The sequence below is a fragment of the Sardina pilchardus genome, chromosome 6 (assembly GCF_963854185.1).
Source record: "Sardina pilchardus chromosome 6, fSarPil1.1, whole genome shotgun sequence".
Classification (NCBI taxonomy): domain Eukaryota; kingdom Metazoa; phylum Chordata; class Actinopteri; order Clupeiformes; family Clupeidae; genus Sardina; species Sardina pilchardus.
In genome coordinates, this window is record NC_084999.1 from 27,073,428 (window position 1) to 27,091,658 (window position 18,231).

At 41.6% G+C, this 18,231-nt stretch overlaps 1 protein-coding gene across 3 annotated transcripts in view; it reads right to left on the reverse strand.

The window, feature by feature from the left end:
- The window catches only part of phactr4b (phosphatase and actin regulator 4b), a 60,781-nt gene that overhangs the window by 5,975 nt on the left and 36,575 nt on the right, over positions 1–18,231 (reverse strand). For all 3 annotated transcript variants that reach the window (XM_062539266.1, XM_062539264.1, XM_062539265.1), the window contains 3 exons: positions 5,179–5,313; positions 3,195–3,768; positions 2,067–2,356 (listed from right to left, as the gene is read on the reverse strand). In XM_062539266.1, coding sequence (XP_062395250.1) covers positions 2,067–2,356; positions 3,195–3,768; positions 5,179–5,313 — 999 coding nt within the window. The remainder of the gene's footprint in view (positions 1–2,066; positions 2,357–3,194; positions 3,769–5,178; positions 5,314–18,231) is intronic.

An 18,231-nucleotide genomic window follows, 5' to 3' on the forward strand; every position in this document is an offset into this window, starting at 1 on the left:
GTTGATTTAACTAGCCTACTTCAAGATAATTAGGCTCATAAGTGTTTCAAACACACACAGTAGCCTACAGCGCCAATCTCTCAAATATACTTAGCATTGCATTTAAAGAAAAAGTAATGCCAGCTCTGCCTCTGTTTATCTATTTCACGATTTCTAAAAAATTCTAAACTTCGAGCCTGCGCAAATCACAAACAATAACATTCCCACGAGTGGAGTGAAGATGGCTCTTTCTAAAGAAACGTCTAATTGACAACGAGAATCGTTCATTTTACCCTCTTCAACAAGTACGAGACTTTCATGTTTATTGTGCAACGAATCCATCGCTGTAAAGAAGGAATATAAAGTCAAGAGGCAATTCTCTACAAACCAGCTCCTTCACTAACTTTCCCGAGGGCTCGGAGGAACTGAGACCGGGTATGATTGTAACATTTTTGATTTGCGCACGCTCGAGGTTTAGAATCTTTGGCGGTAAGAAATCGTAATTTAATCAACATTTAATGATAACATTTAAAACTAGTTACACATTTGGAAATGTCAGTTTGTATAGTGATGTGCTGTGTTCTCTGAGTGAAGATAACTGGAAGAATGATACTGCGTTCATGCAGCTCGGAACCTCGGAGGACCTGCCTTTAAAAAGTCCCGACCTCCGAAAAAAGTGTGTTCATGAGATCAGTTCGGAAAATAAATACAGGAAACACATAAATACGTTATTACAACTGCTTAGTATGGTTGAGCAAGACGGAAAATGTCTTGGGCGAGTGTTTCTATCTGTGTTGTTAATTTAGTGACAAATTACCTTGCCTATTCGTAATGACAGTGAAATTCACCTCTTGTGTTGTTGCAAGGGAGGCCGTCGTGGTTGGAGAATATGATAGTGACGTCAAGTCGGACACCTCGGGGCACAAAACTTCCGCACGAGTCTCCGAGCAAAAAATCCAACCCGACCTAGCGTTCATGTCATTTTTCCGCTATCGGAGGTCAGAAATTTCCGAAGGTCCGAGGTGCATGAACGCAGTATGAGTCTGGCCAATAGGGGTGGGCCGACGTTGCGCTACTCGACCAATCATATGAAGATATGCACAGCCGTCAAAGCGAGTTCATTCTCATGACGAGACACGCGGGCCACAGGAAATTTGAAGCGGGCCACATCTGGCCCGCGGGCCGCTAGTTGAATAGGCCTGATCTAGCATATCCACACATATTTTTGCATCAAATACACATGAACTGAGGATATTATTGTATTATTTATAAACATAGCATTACATTTAATGAATTTCATAGAGTGGTGCTTATTTGGCCTGGGCCCTTATTAATTCAGTAGATGAGCAGCCCAATAGTTCACTCCCACTCCCCTGCACATCCAACTTCTGAGAAATCAATGGGAGTCAGCGGGCAGTCTAGACAGCAGGGTATTTTAAATACCACCAATGCACCCTATAAATGCCCCCAATACACCCTTTAAATACCCTCAATACGCCCTTTAAATACCGGCAATACACCCTTTAAATACCCTGAATACACCCTTAAAATTAGCCTGGTCCTACCATACTCTCGTACATTCATACTGTACAGAGGGTCTGGCCACTTTCTATTGCCAAGAGTGAACTTCCTTGAATGCGGATACTGATGTTTAAAACTATTGGATCTGCCCAGAGCCACTCAGATCTGCCATAAACAATCGCTAATGTTTGGTCGTGACGTGACATGCTCAAACTAGCGCAACCTCAACGTTATCGTTCTCAGTTACTCCCTCTGTTCGCTGATTGGGTCTGCGGTATATTCGCGGGTTTTCTCAAGACAACAATGTGCAGGTCCAGACTACGCAAAATGAAGTGAAATGAAAACTGAACGAAAGTACGTAGGAAGGCGGAGCCAGGCTACCTTAAAATACCCCCAACACACCCTTTAAATACCCTTAATACACCCTTTAAATACACCCTTTAAATACCCCCAATACATCATTTAAATATACTGAATACACCCTTTAAATACCCCCAATACGCCCTTTAAATACCCCCAATACGTCCTTTAAATACACCAAACCAAAGCAGCTAGATAGAACGTACTAGGTGGCTCCTCGTCCTCCTCATCCTCGTCGGAGTCTTCGTCCTTGTAGAGCACGGGTCCGTCCGAGTCGCTCTCGTCGCGGTGCAGGTCCTCTTCGTCGTCCTCGTCGTCCTCGCTGCTGTCGGCCCCCTCGGGGATGACGCTGACGCTGGGCTCGCCCACCATGCACCGCCGGCTGCGCGGCTCCAGCTCCGGCTGAGGGGGGGGCAGGTGCTCCGGGGGGGGCTCGTCCTCCTCGTCCATCTCCTCGTCCTCCTCCTCGTCCGAGTAGTCGTCGTCGTCGTCATGCCTGCGGGACACAGGGAAGGGGTGAGCGACATCATTATAATAATAATAATACATTTTATTGATAATGCACTTTTTATCATAGATCTCAAAGTGCTACTGGTTAAAAACAAAACAAAACAAAAAAAATACGGTCAACAGTCACCAGTCTGACCACATCTGCTGAGATGTGATCAGGGATCAGTGATCCCCCTTCTGTACGAGTAGGTTCAGTCCTAGCCTAGGTTCAGTTCATTTGCTAATAGCTTACAGGTTTCTAGGTTTTCTTCACATTTGAAGAATGTGAAGAAAGTGTCTGTGGCCGATCCATCAGCATCGTCCACCCCGAGGTCTCTGACTAGTCGACGGAGGTCCGTTGATGTTGGCAGAGCTGCACCCTCCGCACCGACTGGAGCTACAGAAGCTCCTCAACCGACCTGCGTTAGCAGACATCCCACCGTATCGCATGTATACCGTTCTGTATGCACCCTATGATTTCACTCCTCTTCCCATCCTTATCTATATATTAAAGCAACACTAAAGAGTTTTTTGTACCATCAACTCTTAACAGAGTGAACGGCACTTCTGCATTTGCTTTGCTTTGCGTCCCTCTATCGGCTATAACTGCACTATCTAAGTTTACCAGATTGTGTGGCGGATGTGTAGTTCAATGGAATGAGACATAAGAAACTACAAATTTGACTTGCTTCGATGTCGCAATACATCGTACTTTCATTAAATCATGCAAAATGATTAATTAACATTAAATGAAGCAGGCTGCTGATGAGATGAACACTGGCCATACTGCATGTGGATGTGGGCAGCGCTGGCATGGGCTGTGCGTGCCCGCTTGCTCTACTCACATCTTGAGCGGCTGGATGGTGACCTGCAGCGGTCGGCCGCGGGCGTCGGCGGCGTACTCGGGCGGCGTCTCGAAGAGCAGTGCGTGGGCGGAGCGCTGCGAGCTGTCGGGGTGCGGCACGGCCGGCCCGGGCGAGTTGAGCGCCCGCTGGATCATGATGTGCAGCGGCACGGGCGCCTGGCGTGGGGGCTCCTCCTCTTCGTCGTCCTCCTCCTCCGGGCTGGAGGGGTCGAACTGGGGCGGCGGGATGGGCTGGGGGATGGGGTGGGGGTAGGAGTGCTGGTGGGGCAGCAGGTGGGAGTGCGTGTGGGCCAGCCGCGGGGGCGAGGGGGGGATGTGGGAGGGCAGGGGCGGGGAGGGGGGCGGCGGGGGCAGCTGGAAGCCCGCGGGCAGGCCAGAGAGGTCATCCGGGGTCAGGGCGGACGAGGCCCCCGAGCTCTGGGGGGGGAGGGTGGAGGAGGAAGAGGGGTCCTCGGGGGTGCGCTTGGTGACCGGCGTAGTCCTCTTGGGGGGCATGGGAGGAGAGGGCTTGGCAGGAACCATGCTGTGGCCCCCACTGATCTGGTGGATCTCAGCTGTTGGGAGAAGGACACAGAAATTAAATTTCAGCCACAGAAAAACACTGCGACAAAGAGTTCAACTTTCTTGAGTGTGTTATAAAAACACAGAACCCTGTGTTTATACAGAAGTCATCTGGCTCGTGTTCCTCAAGTGTCCATCCCGTTTAAGAGCCATATTGTGAAAACGCTCTTTAGAGTGCAGCAGCCACATGAACAGGACAGACAGATCACACGCACACGTCCTCTCGCTCAGCAGACAACGCACGGTCACTTTGGTCAGCGGCTGATCCGAGTGACCGGAGGGAGAGAGAGCCCCTCGGTTTCAAACGCACACACAGCTTCCTGACCAGAGGACGGGTCGTTCGCACAGCCAAAAAGCGAGACAAAGCAACAATTAAGAACATACAAGGAGGCAGAAAGCTGAGATTACTTTGATGCAAAAAACAGAAAAAGTCTTTGTAGAGACTCATGCTGCAGCCATCGTCACAGCTCGGGCGCCATGTTGTGATCTCTGGTGCTGACCCAGAGCAAAGCCCTCATGCAGAGCTCCCTCTTCACTTGGTTTATTTATTGCATGTGCCTGGTCAAAGTTGTGTGACACACAAAAACACAAAACGCTGCCCTACAACCCATAGAGTGCACTGTGCACAGAATGTTTGTGTGTGTGTGTGTGTGGTGTGTGTGTGTGTGTGTGTGTGTGTGTGTGTGTGTGGATGGTTAAGCATCTGCAGACTCCTGGCATGCACTAAAGTGGATTGGGCTGGTCAGCGGCGGCCAGCACTTAGTCTAATTCTGCGCGCCAGAACAGATGTTGGGTGGATTAGCTGTTTTTTTTTTTTATTATTATCATAACTGCAGCTGGAGCTCCGCTGCTTTAGATGAACCGGTCAGTGAGACTCCTGGACCAGCGTGGAGTGGACCATGGCAGAATGGAGCAAGAACACATACGGGCCAATTCACACCTGCACACACACACACACCCACACACACACACACACACACACACACACACACACCCACCCACACACACACACACCGACACACACACACACACACACACACCTCACAGTTATAGCTACGCACACTCAGTCGCAAACAGTGTGTGCATATAAACATACAAACACACAAACACACACACAAAGCACATAGTCGGACGCATATGAAAGACCACAGCTGGACACATGCAGTTGATTAGCGAGAGCAGCAAACGTGAGGTCAGGAGATCGCCATCATTCGCTGCAGCTTTGTTAAGTTCTGCGTCCGAGCAGAGCGACAGGCAGGCGATAATGGCGATGAAGGCCACGCAGACGAGGAAGAGGAGGACAACAGAGAGGAAGACCAGGAGGGCGGACGTCTGACAGACAGGACGTGGCTCGGCTCGGCTCGGCTCCGCCCGGCCCGAGCTTGGGTTTCACGGAAGCGTACCTGCGCGGACAGCTCCCGGGCGCTTGCACAGGTAGACGGGCAGGGACAGGTAGACGTCGTACTCGCCCTCCCTCTTCCAGCAGGACCAGTAGAGGGGAAGCTGAGGGTTATCGCCCCCGTGGAGATTGGCCGCCGCTGGAGGAGGAGGAGGAGGAGGAGGAGGAGGGAGGGGGCAGGAGTAGAGGCAGCCCACAGTGGTCATCAGCTACTGTAAGCTATTGTACCAAGCTAGCTCCAGCACCAATCAACCAATCAACCAATCAATCAATCAATCATCCAATCAATCATTCAATCAATCAATCAATCAATCAATCAACCAATCAATCAACCAAGGTTTACTTAATATAGTGCGCTCCGTGCAAGATAACAATAAAAGTTGCTTCACAGTAGGAAAAAAAAACAAAAAAGAAATGCTCTTTGTCTGCAGTCTTAATTTGCCATATACTGCACGTAAATAGTGTCCTTTCACCTTTCAGTATTCTTTGCACGTCTTTTCTCTGCATGACTGACTCCTTACAGTCTTCTCACAGACTGTGGTAGCAACATCTCTGCCATGGCCTCATACATAACCCAGTAACCCATCGTATGCAGTTGTGTGACGCATGTTGATATGATTCAGCCGGAGATTCATTACACTTCAACCCATGAAATATGCATCGCGTGTCCAGCCCTGGGTGACCTGACCAGACACGCGAGAGCGAGGCGCTTGGGAGGAATGGGACACATGTCTAACGATCTCCTCTACACCTCCTCTGCTGCAGTTCTTTAACGTCGGCTGATCAATACAAAAGACAGCCGTGACCGAGAGAGGCCCGAAGCTCCATCCAGAGAGAGAGAGAGAGAGAGAGAGAGAGAGAGAGAGAGAGAGAGAGAGAGAGAGAGAGAGAGAGAGAGAGAGAGAGAGAGAGAGAGAGAGAGAGAGAGAGAGAGAGAGAGAGAGAGAGCACCGTCGTGGGGCTGGCGCTGCTCATGATCGACCGCAGGCCCAGTCTTGGGGAGGATGCCCGGCCATCCTGCCAAGCCTGCTCGTCTGTGAAATCTCTGGGCAGGTGGAGGATGGAGGAGTCCTTCATGCAGGGCTAATCTTAAGCATCTGATACTAATGATCATCAGGGGCTCTGGGGGAGGCCTTGACGGAGCGCAGGGCAGGAATGCGCATGGAGGAGGAGAAGAGGAGGAGAAGAGGAGGAGAGAGCAGCTGCCTGCACTTTAGACGCTTTAGACGCTCACTCACTCACAGACAGAGAGACCCACACAGGCAGCCATCACAGAGTTGAAATCTCCACTACATTCAAGCACATCTCCTTCAACAGTCTTAAACTATTCAAATTCAAAACAGGCGCAGTGAAAAGTGTGTCGCAAAAAGCGAAAACATATGCAAAGCAACTCCTTGAATATACAGGCATGACATTTTTGCTGTGGTGGTTGCTGCAGGATAGGAAATCTATTTAATCCGCAGAGAACTAAATGAAATAGAAGGCAACTAGCAGTGCTTTATTACTGCACAACTAGGTGTGTGTTTTAATCTTTCCGTCAGTAATGCTCCTTGTGTAAGGTCTACACAGGAGTAGTCATTAGAGGAAAAACTGGGCTTTCATTTCTCTTAGCTGTTGGGTTCTACAGGCTTATTCAGATAAGTACAAATATGCTCTGAAAGCATCTCTCTACACATGGCAAACAGGAGGCAGCAGCTCTTCATCAGAGAGAGAGAGAGAGAGAGAGAGAGAGAGGGAGGGAGATGGATTGATAGCTACAGTAGATAGAGTGAGGAGATAGATAGTTAGAGAGAGAGAGAGAGAGAGAGAGTGAAATAGAGAGATGGATAGATAGAGACAGAGACAGAGAGAGAGAGAGAGAGAGAGAGAGAGAGAGATAACTGTATGGTCAGACGAATGTGCGGTTAAACATGTCATCCCCAATTTCAAATCCAAAGGAGTATAAAACAAGTGACCTTTTTTTAAAAAAAAATGGGTGTTTTGAGGCCACACTCAATCCTCTGCCCTTTCTACAACGAGAGAACAACAAAAAACCCACAATGGATTGTATTATGTAAGCAGCTTGGGGTGGCAAAACAGAGGCATTAGATTTGGATAATGTTCTGCAGCACCAAAAAAACATTCAAATCTATTCTAATCTTGTGGCCTTCGTTCCAGTGGCCTGCTTGCCTGTGCCTGTGGCTGAGGCTGAGGCTGAGGCAAGCAGCTGACTGAAAAATGCAAAGTATCTAAGGAGCAAACAGACCTTCTCACCCCCCCACAACTCACACTCGGTCCCCCTCCATGCTAACCCCAATGTTACACAACCAGATTAAACCAGACGGACTGACCACTGCAGGCGCGCGTCTGACCAGCCCATGGCTGTCGCTCGCGCCAAGCAGCGCACCAGAAAAGGACCGCTGATGTTTGGGCAGCATCATGCTGCGCGTGTGTGTGTGCGTGTGTGTTTTTGTATGTGGGTGTTTGCGTTGTGCTTTAATCAGGACTATGATTATACCCTTAGGATGATGTCTTATCACGGATGGTGCAGAGAGGGGGAGCGGGGGAGATCAAAGTCAAATACAAGGATGTAGGACAAGACTAATGATCCCTATGGAGGTAAAACAAAAACATACAGTACTCCAACAGAAACAAAGAGGACATCAAACATGGCGACGCAACGGCAGGCAGCCCAGTTTCTGATCCCCTGACCGATAAGGTCCATGTCCAAACCTTCCCAGGGGGGACACAGCTGAGGTAATTAAAGAGCAATGTCAACACTAAGGGAGTAACAATATGAACAGCATAGTTAAGATGAACCTAGTATTGATCTGGGTGTGGGATGGTCTGGGAATATAAAGTCAATATATAAACAGAAATATAAATCACCAGCGCTGATGGTGGCGTTGGTATAATACTGTGAGTGCAAGCTGCAGTATTATCTGAAGAATTTATTCAGAGGATCCTCTGGCCAAGAGGAGGTTTTTATGGTTTAGAAAGACCCAGCCATCGTAACAGATCTGCAGCATTGGTCTTTAAAGTATGTGTTGACACGCTCTGCTGTTAGTCCGGCCTGAGCTATTCTGGGAGACTCGTTTGGTCAACATGAATACAGAGGCTACTGAATGAAATCTTTACCTACCAAGTGCTACCATCTTAAAGAGGCTCTTGAAGGTCCAGCTCCTCCAAAAGGACCTCCCAAGAACACGTCAAACAACCCAACACACCCACCATGCACTCACTTCCTCTCCGCCCCCTTTCTAGTTCCTTCTCCTTCCACCACTACCTCATCCAATCACACTTTAACTCAGTGTTTCTTAACTGGTGGGTCAGGACCCAAAAATGGGTCGCGGAACCGTTCTGAGTGGGTCGTGGAGCTTTTATTAGAGTGCATGAAAATGCACTCTACTGTTATCCTGTTTCTTCTTATTAGAGTGCATGAAAATGCACTCTACTGTTATCCGATTTATTAGAGTGCATGAAAATGCACTCTACTGTTATCCGACATCTTCTTCTTATTATTTTTCCTATAACGTTTTTGTGCGCGCAATTCAGCTTCAACCGTTTAACGTAGAAACTTCATTCAAACTGCGGTGCGTAGGTCTTACTTAGGTGACTTCAGCTATGTATTTTTCAACTTTGTAACTTTTATACTTTTTGAACTATTAAATAAAAACTATTCAAATTTCCCCCATAGACTTAACATTGCTCATTATGACATCACGGCAGCAATTAGAATGTTACCCCAGCTGGTCAGCCACCTGGGCACCAACTGTCAGTTTCTCTCAGGCTTTAAGCATACAATCTCTCTGAAGACTACACATATCCTGTTAAACTGTTTCCTCTGTCCACAACTGCTTCAAAATAAAAGTCCTCACTGCAATAATACACTATTAAATCATTTAACCATTGAAACTACTCAACTATTTAACTGTTCAACCATTCCAACTGTCAGTTATCATCAACTATGCCTCCAGTCAACTACATGAAACCTCCATGTACCTAGCAACCAACATAGCAACCATTAAAATCAAGCGTTTATGACCGTTTCCATAGCAACCAACATGATTTTACTACAGTAACTTCTTTATTCCTGATAGTGGCCACCATAGATACCCTATCAACAAATGTTTCAAAATAAAAGTCCTCACTAGCAAGTTAGCTAGTTAGCATAGTTAGCATATTTAGCATAACTGCTAGAAATGATTAGCTAAGTTAGCTAATCAACCTGGTTAGCATTGTTAGCATAGTTAGCATTTTTAGCATAACTGTTAGAAATGATTAGTTAAGTTAGCTAATCAGCCTGGTTAGCATTGTTAGCATAGCTAGCATTGTTAGCATTTTTAGCATAATTGCTAGAAATCGGTTCAGTTAGAACTGTAATGTTTAAGCTTTAAACTGTCTACCTTCACACTATCAGCTTTCTTTAAACTATGCAACCACCATGTTTACCCTAGCTACATCTTAGTAACTATATCTACATTATCTACTGTATCTATACATTTTTGCATTTTCATGCACTCGTAATTTCCCTGGAATTACATTCTCTAGTTAGAGTGCATGAAAATGCACTCTACTGTTATCCGATTTATTAGAGTGCATGAAAATGCACTCTACTGTTATCCGACATCTTCTTATTATTTTTCCTCTAACGTTTTTGTGCGCGCAATTCAGCTTCAACCGTTTCACGTAGAAACTTCATTCAAACTGTGCTGCGTAGGCCTTACTTAGGTGACTTCAGCTATGTATTTTTCAACTTTGTAACTTTTATACTTTTTGAACTATTAAATAAAAACTATTAAAATTCCCCCCATAGACTTAACATTGCGATTATGACATCATAATAGGGCAATTAGAATCTTATGCCAGGTGGCCAGTCCAGCTGCAGCAGCTCTCTCTCTCTCAGGCTTTAAGCATACAATCTCTCTGTGAAGACTACATATCCTTAAACTGTTTCCTCTTTCCACAACCGTTTCAAGATAAAAGTCCTCACTGCAATAATACACTATTAAATCATTTAACCATTGAAACTACTCAACTATTTAACTGTTTAACCATTCCAACTGTCAGTTATCATCAACTATGCCTCCAGTCAACTATATGAAACCTTCATGTACCTAGCAACCAACATAGCAACCATTAAAATTAAACATTTATGACAGTTTCCATAGCAACCAACATAATTTTACTGCAGTTACTTCTTTATTCCTGATAGCGGCCACCATGGATACCCTAGCAACAAATGTTTCAAAATAAAAGTCCTCACTAGCAAGTTAGCTAGTTAGCATGATTAGCATAGTTAGCATTGTTAGCATTTTTAGCATAACTGCTAGAAATCATTAGCTAAGTCAGCTAATCAACCTGGTTAGCATTGTTAACATAGTTAGCACTGCTAGCATAGTTAGCATTTTTAGCATAACTGCTAGAAATCATTAGCTAAGTTAGCTAATCAACCTTGTTAGCATTTTTAACATAGTTAGCATTATTAGCATAGCTAGCATTTTTAACACAACTGCTAGCAAACATGACCTAAGTTAGCTAAGCAATCTGATTAGCATATTAGCATTATTAACATTAAACATCCATTAAACTATATCTATTGGCATCCATTTAAAATGATTTACCTATCAACATCAATTAAACTATCGGTCTGTCAACATTCATTATATTATCTTTTTATCAACAGCTTTTAAGCTATTCACATTTAATTTTAGACTGTCTATCTTCACACTATCAACTTTCGTAAACTATGAAACCACCATGTCTACCCTAGCAACACCTTAGTAACCATATCTACATGATTTATCTGTACATTTTTGCATTTTCATGCACTCGTAATTTCCTTGGAATTACATTCTCTAGTTCTTATTTTTATTTTTCCTCTAACGTTTTTGTGCGTTCAATTCAGCTTCAACCGTTTAACGTAGAAACTTCATTCAAACTGTGCTGCGTAGGTCTTACTTAGGTGACTTCAGCTTTGTATTTTTCAACTTTGAAAACTTAATCGTTGAATTTATATTAATTTTTTAAACCATTTTTTCTCCCATAGACTTAACATTGGATTATGACATCATAATAGGGCAATTAGAATCTTATGCCAGGTGGCCAGCCCCACCTGCAGCAGCTCTCTCTCTCAGGCTTTAAGCATACAATCTCTCTGAAGACTACACATATCCTGTTAAACTGTTTCCTCTGTCCACAACTGTTTCAAAATAAAAGTCCTCACTGCAATAATACACTATTAAATCATTTAACCATTGAAACTACTCAACTATTTAACTGTTCAACCATTCCAATTGTCAGTTATCATCAACTATGCCTCCAGTCAACTACATGAAACCTCCATGTACCTAGCAACCAACATAGCAACCATTAAAATTAAGCGTTTATGACCGTTTCCATAGCAACCAACATGATTTTACTACAGTAACTTCTTTATTCCTGATAGTGGCCACCATAGATACCCCATCAACAAATGTTTCAAAATAAAAGTCCTCACTAGCAAGTAAGCTAGTTAGCATGGTTAGCATTGTTAGCATAGTTAGCATTTTTAGCATAACTGCTAGAAATGGTTAGCTAAGTTAGCTAATCAACCTGGTTAGCATTGTTAGCATCGTTACCATTTTTAGCATAACTGTTAGAAATGATTAGCTAAGTTAGCTAATCAGCCTGGTTAGCATTGTTAGCATTTTTAACATAACTGCTAGAAATCATTAGTTCAGTTAGAACTGTAATGTTTAAGCTTTAAACTGTCTACCTTCACACTATCAGCTTTCTTTAAACTATGCAACCACCATGTTTACCCTAGCTACACCTTAGTAACTATATCTACATTATCTACTGTATCTATACATTTTTGCATTTTCATGCACTCGTAATTTCCCTGGAATTACATTCTCTAGTTAGAGTGCATGCAAATGCACTCTACTGTTATCCGACATCTTCTTATTAGAGTGCATGAAAATGCACTCTACTGTTATCCGGTTTCTTCTTCTTATTATTATAGGCGATTATTCTTCTTCTAACGTTTTTGTGCGTGCAATTCAGCTTCAACCGTTTAACGTAGAAACTTCATTCAAACTGCGCTGCGTAGGTCTTACTTAGGTGACTTCAGCTATGTATTTTTCAACTTTGTAACTTTTATACTTTTTGAACTATTAAATAAAAACTATTAAAATGTCCCCATAGACTTAACATTACATTATGACATCATAATAGGGCAATTAGAATCTTATGCCAGGTGGCCAGTCCAGCTGCAGCAGCTCTCTCTCTCTCAGGCTTAAAGCATACAATCTCTCTGTGAGAACTACATATCCTGTTAACCGTTTCCTCTTTCCACAACTGTTTCAAAATAAAAGTCCTCACTGCAATAATACACTATTGAATCATTTAACCATTGAAACCACTCAACTATTTAACTGTTCAACCATTCCAACTGTCAGTAATCATCAACTATGCCTCCAGTCAACTATATGAAACCTCCACGTACCTAGCAACCAACATAGCAACCATTAAAATTAAGCTTTTGTGACAGTTTCCATAGCAACCAACATGATTATACTACAGTAACTTTTTTATTTCTGATAGTGGCCATCATGGATACCCCAGCAACAAATGTTTCAAAATAAAAGTCCTCACTAGCAAGTTAGCTAGTTAGCATGGTTAGCATTGTTAGCATAGTTAGCATTTTTAGCATAACTGCTAGAAATGATTAACTAAGTTAGCTAATCAACCTGGTTAGCATTGTTAACATTGTTAGCATAGTTAGCATTTTTAGCATAACTGTTAGAAATGATTAGCTAAGTTAGCTAATCAACCTGGTTAGCATTGTTAGCATAGTTAGCATTTTTAGCATAACTGCTAGAAATGATTAACTAAGTTAGCTAATCAACCTGGTTAGCATTGTTAGCATAGTTAGCATTGTTAACATAGTTAACATTTTTAGCATAACTGTTAGAAATGATTAACTAAGTTAGCTAATCAACCTGGTTAGCATTGTTAGCATAGTTAGCATTGTTAACATAGTTAACATTTTTAGCATAACTGTTAGAAATGATTAGCTAAGTTAGCTAATCAACCTGGTTAGCATTGTTAGCATTGTTAGCATTTTTAACAACTGCTAGAAATCATTAGTTCAGTTAGAACTGTAATGTTTAAGCTTTAAACTGTTTACCTTCACACTATCAGCTTTCTTTAAACTATGCAACCACCATGTTTACCCTAGCTACACCTTAGTAACTATATCTACATCATCTACTGTATCTATACATTTTTGCATTTTCATGCACTCGTAATTTCCCTGGAATTACATTCTCTAGTTATCGATATTATTCTTCTTCAGACACTTTTTGTGCGTTCAATTCAGCTTCAACCATTTAACGTAGAAACTTCATTCAAACTGCGCTGCGTAGGTCTTACTTAGGTGACTTCAGCTATATATTTTTCAACTTTGAAAACTTTATCGTTGAATTAATATTAATTTTTTAAAACATTTTTTCTCCCATAGACTTAACATTGGATTATGACATCATAATAGGACAATTAGAATCTTATGCCAGGTGGCCAGCCCCACCTGCAGCAGCTCTCTCTCTCTCAGGCTTTAAGCATACAATCTCTCTGAAGACTACACATATCCTGTTAAACTGTTTCCTCTGTCCACAACTGTTTCAAAATAAAAGTCCTCACTGCAATAATACACTATTAAATCATTTAACCATTGAAACTACTCAACTATTTAACTGTTCAACCATTCCAACTGTCAGTTATCATCAACTATGCCTCCAGTCAACTACATGAAACCTCCATGTACCTAGCAACCAACATAGCAACCATTAAAATTAAGCGTTTATGACCGTTTCCATAGCAACCAACATGATTTTACTACAGTAACTTCTTTATTCCTGATAGTGGCCACCATAGATACCCTATCAACAAATGTTTCAAGATAAAAGTCCTCACTAGCAAGTTAGCTAGTTAGCATGGTTAGCATTGTTAGCATTTTTAGCATAACTGCTAGAAATGGTTAGCTAAGTTAGCTAATCAACCTGGTTAGCATGGTTAGCATAGTTAGCATTGTTAGCATAGTTAGCATTTTTAACATAACTGTTAGAAATGATTAGCTAAGTTAGCTAATCAGCCTGGTTAGCATTGTTAGCATTTTTAGCATAACTGCTAGAAATCATTAGTTCAGTTAGAACTGTAATGTTTAAGCTTTAAACTGTCTACCTTCACACTATCAGCTTTCTTTAAACTATGCAACCACCATGTTTACCCTACCTACACCTTAGTAACTATATCTACATTATCTACTGTATCTATACACTTTTGCATTTTCATGCACTCGTAATTTCCCTGGAATTACATTCTCTAGTTATAGTGCATGAAAATGCACTATACTGTTATTCCAAGTCTTCTTATTATTAAACTTCTTCTTCTAACGCAGCCAATTCAGCTTCAACCGTTTAACGTAGAAACTTCATTCAAACGTTGTTGCGTAGGTCTTGCTTATGCCATGCCTGCTTTGTATTTTTCAACTTTGTAACTTTTATACTTTTTAAACTATTAGTTAAAAACTATTACAATTTCCCCCATAGACTTAACATTGCTCATTATGACATCACGGCAGCAATTAGAATCTTAGGCCAGGTGGCTGGCCACCTGGGCACCAACTGTCAGTTTCTCTGGCTTTAAGCATACAGTCTCTCAGAAGACTACATATCCTGTTAACTGTTTCCTCTGTCCACAACTGTTTCAAAATAAAAGTCCTCACTGCAATAATACACTATTAAATCATTTAACCATTGAAACTACTCAACTATTGAACTGTTCAACCATTCCAACTGTCAGTTATCATCCACTATGCCTCCAGTCAACTACATGAAACCTCCATGTACCTAGCAACCAACATAGCAACCATTAAAATTAAGCGTTTATGACCGTTTCCATAGCAACCAACATGATTATACTGCAGTAACTTCTTGTTTCCTGATAGTGGCCACCATGGATACCCTAGCAACAAATGTTTCAAAATAAAAGTCCTCACTAGCAAGTTAGCTAGTTAGCATGGTTAGCATAGTTAGCATTTTTAGCATAACTGCAAAAAATCATCAACTAAGTTAGCTAATCAACCTGGTTAGCATTGTTAGCTAATTTAGCATTGTTAGCATAGTTAGCATTTTTAGCATTGCTGCTAGAAATCATTGGTTAAGTTAGCTAATCAACCTGGTTAGCATTGTTAGTAAAGTTAGCATTGCTAGCATAATTAGCATTTTTAGCGTAACTGCTAGAAATCATTAGCTAAGTTAGCTAATCAACATTTTAACATGAATAGAAATCATTAGTTAAGTTAGAATTGGAATGTTTCATCTTTAAACAGTCTACCTTCACACTATCAACTCTCTGTAAACTATGCAACCACCATGTTTACCCTAGCTACACCTTAGTAACCATATCTACATTATCTATCTATTTCTGCATTTTCATGCACTAGTAATTCCTTGGAATTGCATTTCTAGTTCTTATTTTTATTTTTCCTCTAACGTTTTTGTGCGTTCAATTCAGCTTCAACCGTTTAACGTAGAAACTTCATTCAAACTGTGCTGCGTAGGTCTTACTTAGGTGACTTCAGCTTTGCATTTTTCAACTTTGAAAACTTAATCGTTGAATTTATATTAATTTTTTAAACCATTTTTTCTCCCATAGACTTAACATTGGATTATGACATCATAATAGGGCAATTAGAATCTTATGCCAGGTGGCCAGCCCCACCTGCAGCAGCTCTCTCTCTCTCTCTCTCAGGCTTTAAGCATACAATCTCTCTGAAGACTACACATATCCTGTTAAACTGTTTCCTCTGTCCACAACTGTTTCAAAATAAAAGTCCTCACTGCAATAATACACTATTAAATCATTTAACCATTGAAACTACTCAACTATTGAACTGTTCAACCATTCCAACTGTCAGTTATCATCAACTATGCCTCCAGTCAACTACATGAAACCTCCATGTACCTAGCAACCAACATAGCAACCATTAAAATTAAGTGTTTATGACCGTTTCCATAGCAACCAACATGATTTTACTACAGTAACTTCTTTATTCCTGATAGTGGCCACCATAGATACCCCATCAACAAATGTTTCAAAATATAAGTCCTCACTAGCAAGTTAGCTAGTTAGCATGGTTAGCATTGTTAGCATAGTTAGCATTTTTAGCATAACTGCTAGAAATGGTTAGCTAAGTTAGCTAATCAACCTGGTTAGCATTGTTAGCATAGTTAGCATAGTTAGCATTTTTAGCATAACTGTTAGAAATGATTAGCTAAGTTAGCTAATCAGCCTGGTTAGCATTGTTAGCATTTTTAACATAACTGCTAGAAATCATTAGTTCAGTTAGAACTGTAATGTTTAAGCTTTAAACTGTCTACCTTCACACTATCAGCTTTCTTTAAACTATGCAACCACCATGTTTACCCTAGCTACACCTTAGTAACTATATCTACATTATCTACTGTATCTATACATTTTTGCATTTTCATGCACTCGTAATTTCCCTGGAATTACATTCTCTAGTTATTATTTTTCCTCTAACGTTTTTGTGCGTGCAATTCAGCTTCAACCGTTTAACGTAGAAACTTCATTCAAACTGCGCTGCGTAGGTCTTACTTAGGTGACTTCAGCTATGTATTTTTCAACTTTGTAACTTTTATACTTTTTGAACTATTAAATAAAAACTATTAAAATTCCCCCCATAGACTTAACATTGCGATTATGACATCATAATAGGGCAATTAGAATCTTATGCCAGGTGGCCAGTCCAGCTGCAGCAGCTCTCTCTCTCTCTCTCTCTCTCAGGCTTTAAGCATACAATCTCATTAAGACTACATATCCTGTTAACTGTTTCCTCTGTCCACAACTGTTTCAAAATAAAAGTCCTCACTGCAATAATACACTATTAAATCATTTAACCATTGAAAATACTCAACTATTTAACTGCTCAACCATTCCAACTGTCAGTTATCATCACCTATGCCTCCAGTCAACTACATGAAACCTCCACATACCTGGCAACCAACATAGCAACCATTCAAATTAAGCATTTATGACCGTTTCCATAGCAACCAACATGATTTTACTACAGTAACTTCTTTATTTCTGATAGTGGCCATCATGGTTACCCTAGCAACAAATGTTTCAAAATAAAAGTCCTCACTAGCAAGTTAGCTGGTTAGCATTGTTAGCATAGTTAGCATTTTTAGCTGAACTGCTAGAAATGATTAACTAAGTTAGCTAATCAACCTGGTTAGCATTGTTAATATAGTTAGCATTGTTAGCATTGTTAGCATTTTTAGCATTAACTGCTAGAAATCATCAACTAAGTTAGCTAATAAACCTCGTTAGCATAGTTAGCATTGTTAGCATAGTTAGCTTATCTGGTAATCAGGTTAGCTAAGTCAATTTTAAACTGTCTATCTTAGCACTATCAACTTTCAAAAACTATGAAACCACCATGTCTACCCTAGCAACACCTTAGTAACCATATCTACATGATTTATCTGTACATTTTTGCATTTTCATGCACTCGTAATTTCCTTGGAATTACATTCTCTAGTTCAAAATGTTACCTTATCAGATCTAATATTTTTTTTAACAGGCTTTATTCGTCACCAATGTCAGTTAGGCTACCATGGACATAAGCAATGTTTGTGTGACCCGTCATGCTAGACATCACTTTAGTGGTAAACGCAAATGTAATGCCAAACATCCACATGTTTCAGACAAGTAGGTCTACAGGCACTTTGTATGTAGCTCACCATATCAGTTTGCTTGAACGCTAAATAAATATATGGGTCGCGACTTTGTGAACACAGGAAATTGTGGGTCCCAAAGCCAGACCAGTTAAGAACCACTGCTTTAACTAATACTTCAACTCGTGCACTCGCATCCCCCGGTAGTAAGGTTGATGGTAGTGGTACTTATCGTTACCTAAAGCCTCCAATGCAATGTAGCTTGAATGTTGTTCCTCATTTTATAAGTCACTTTGGATAAGTGTCTGCTTAATGCATACTGTACATGTGTA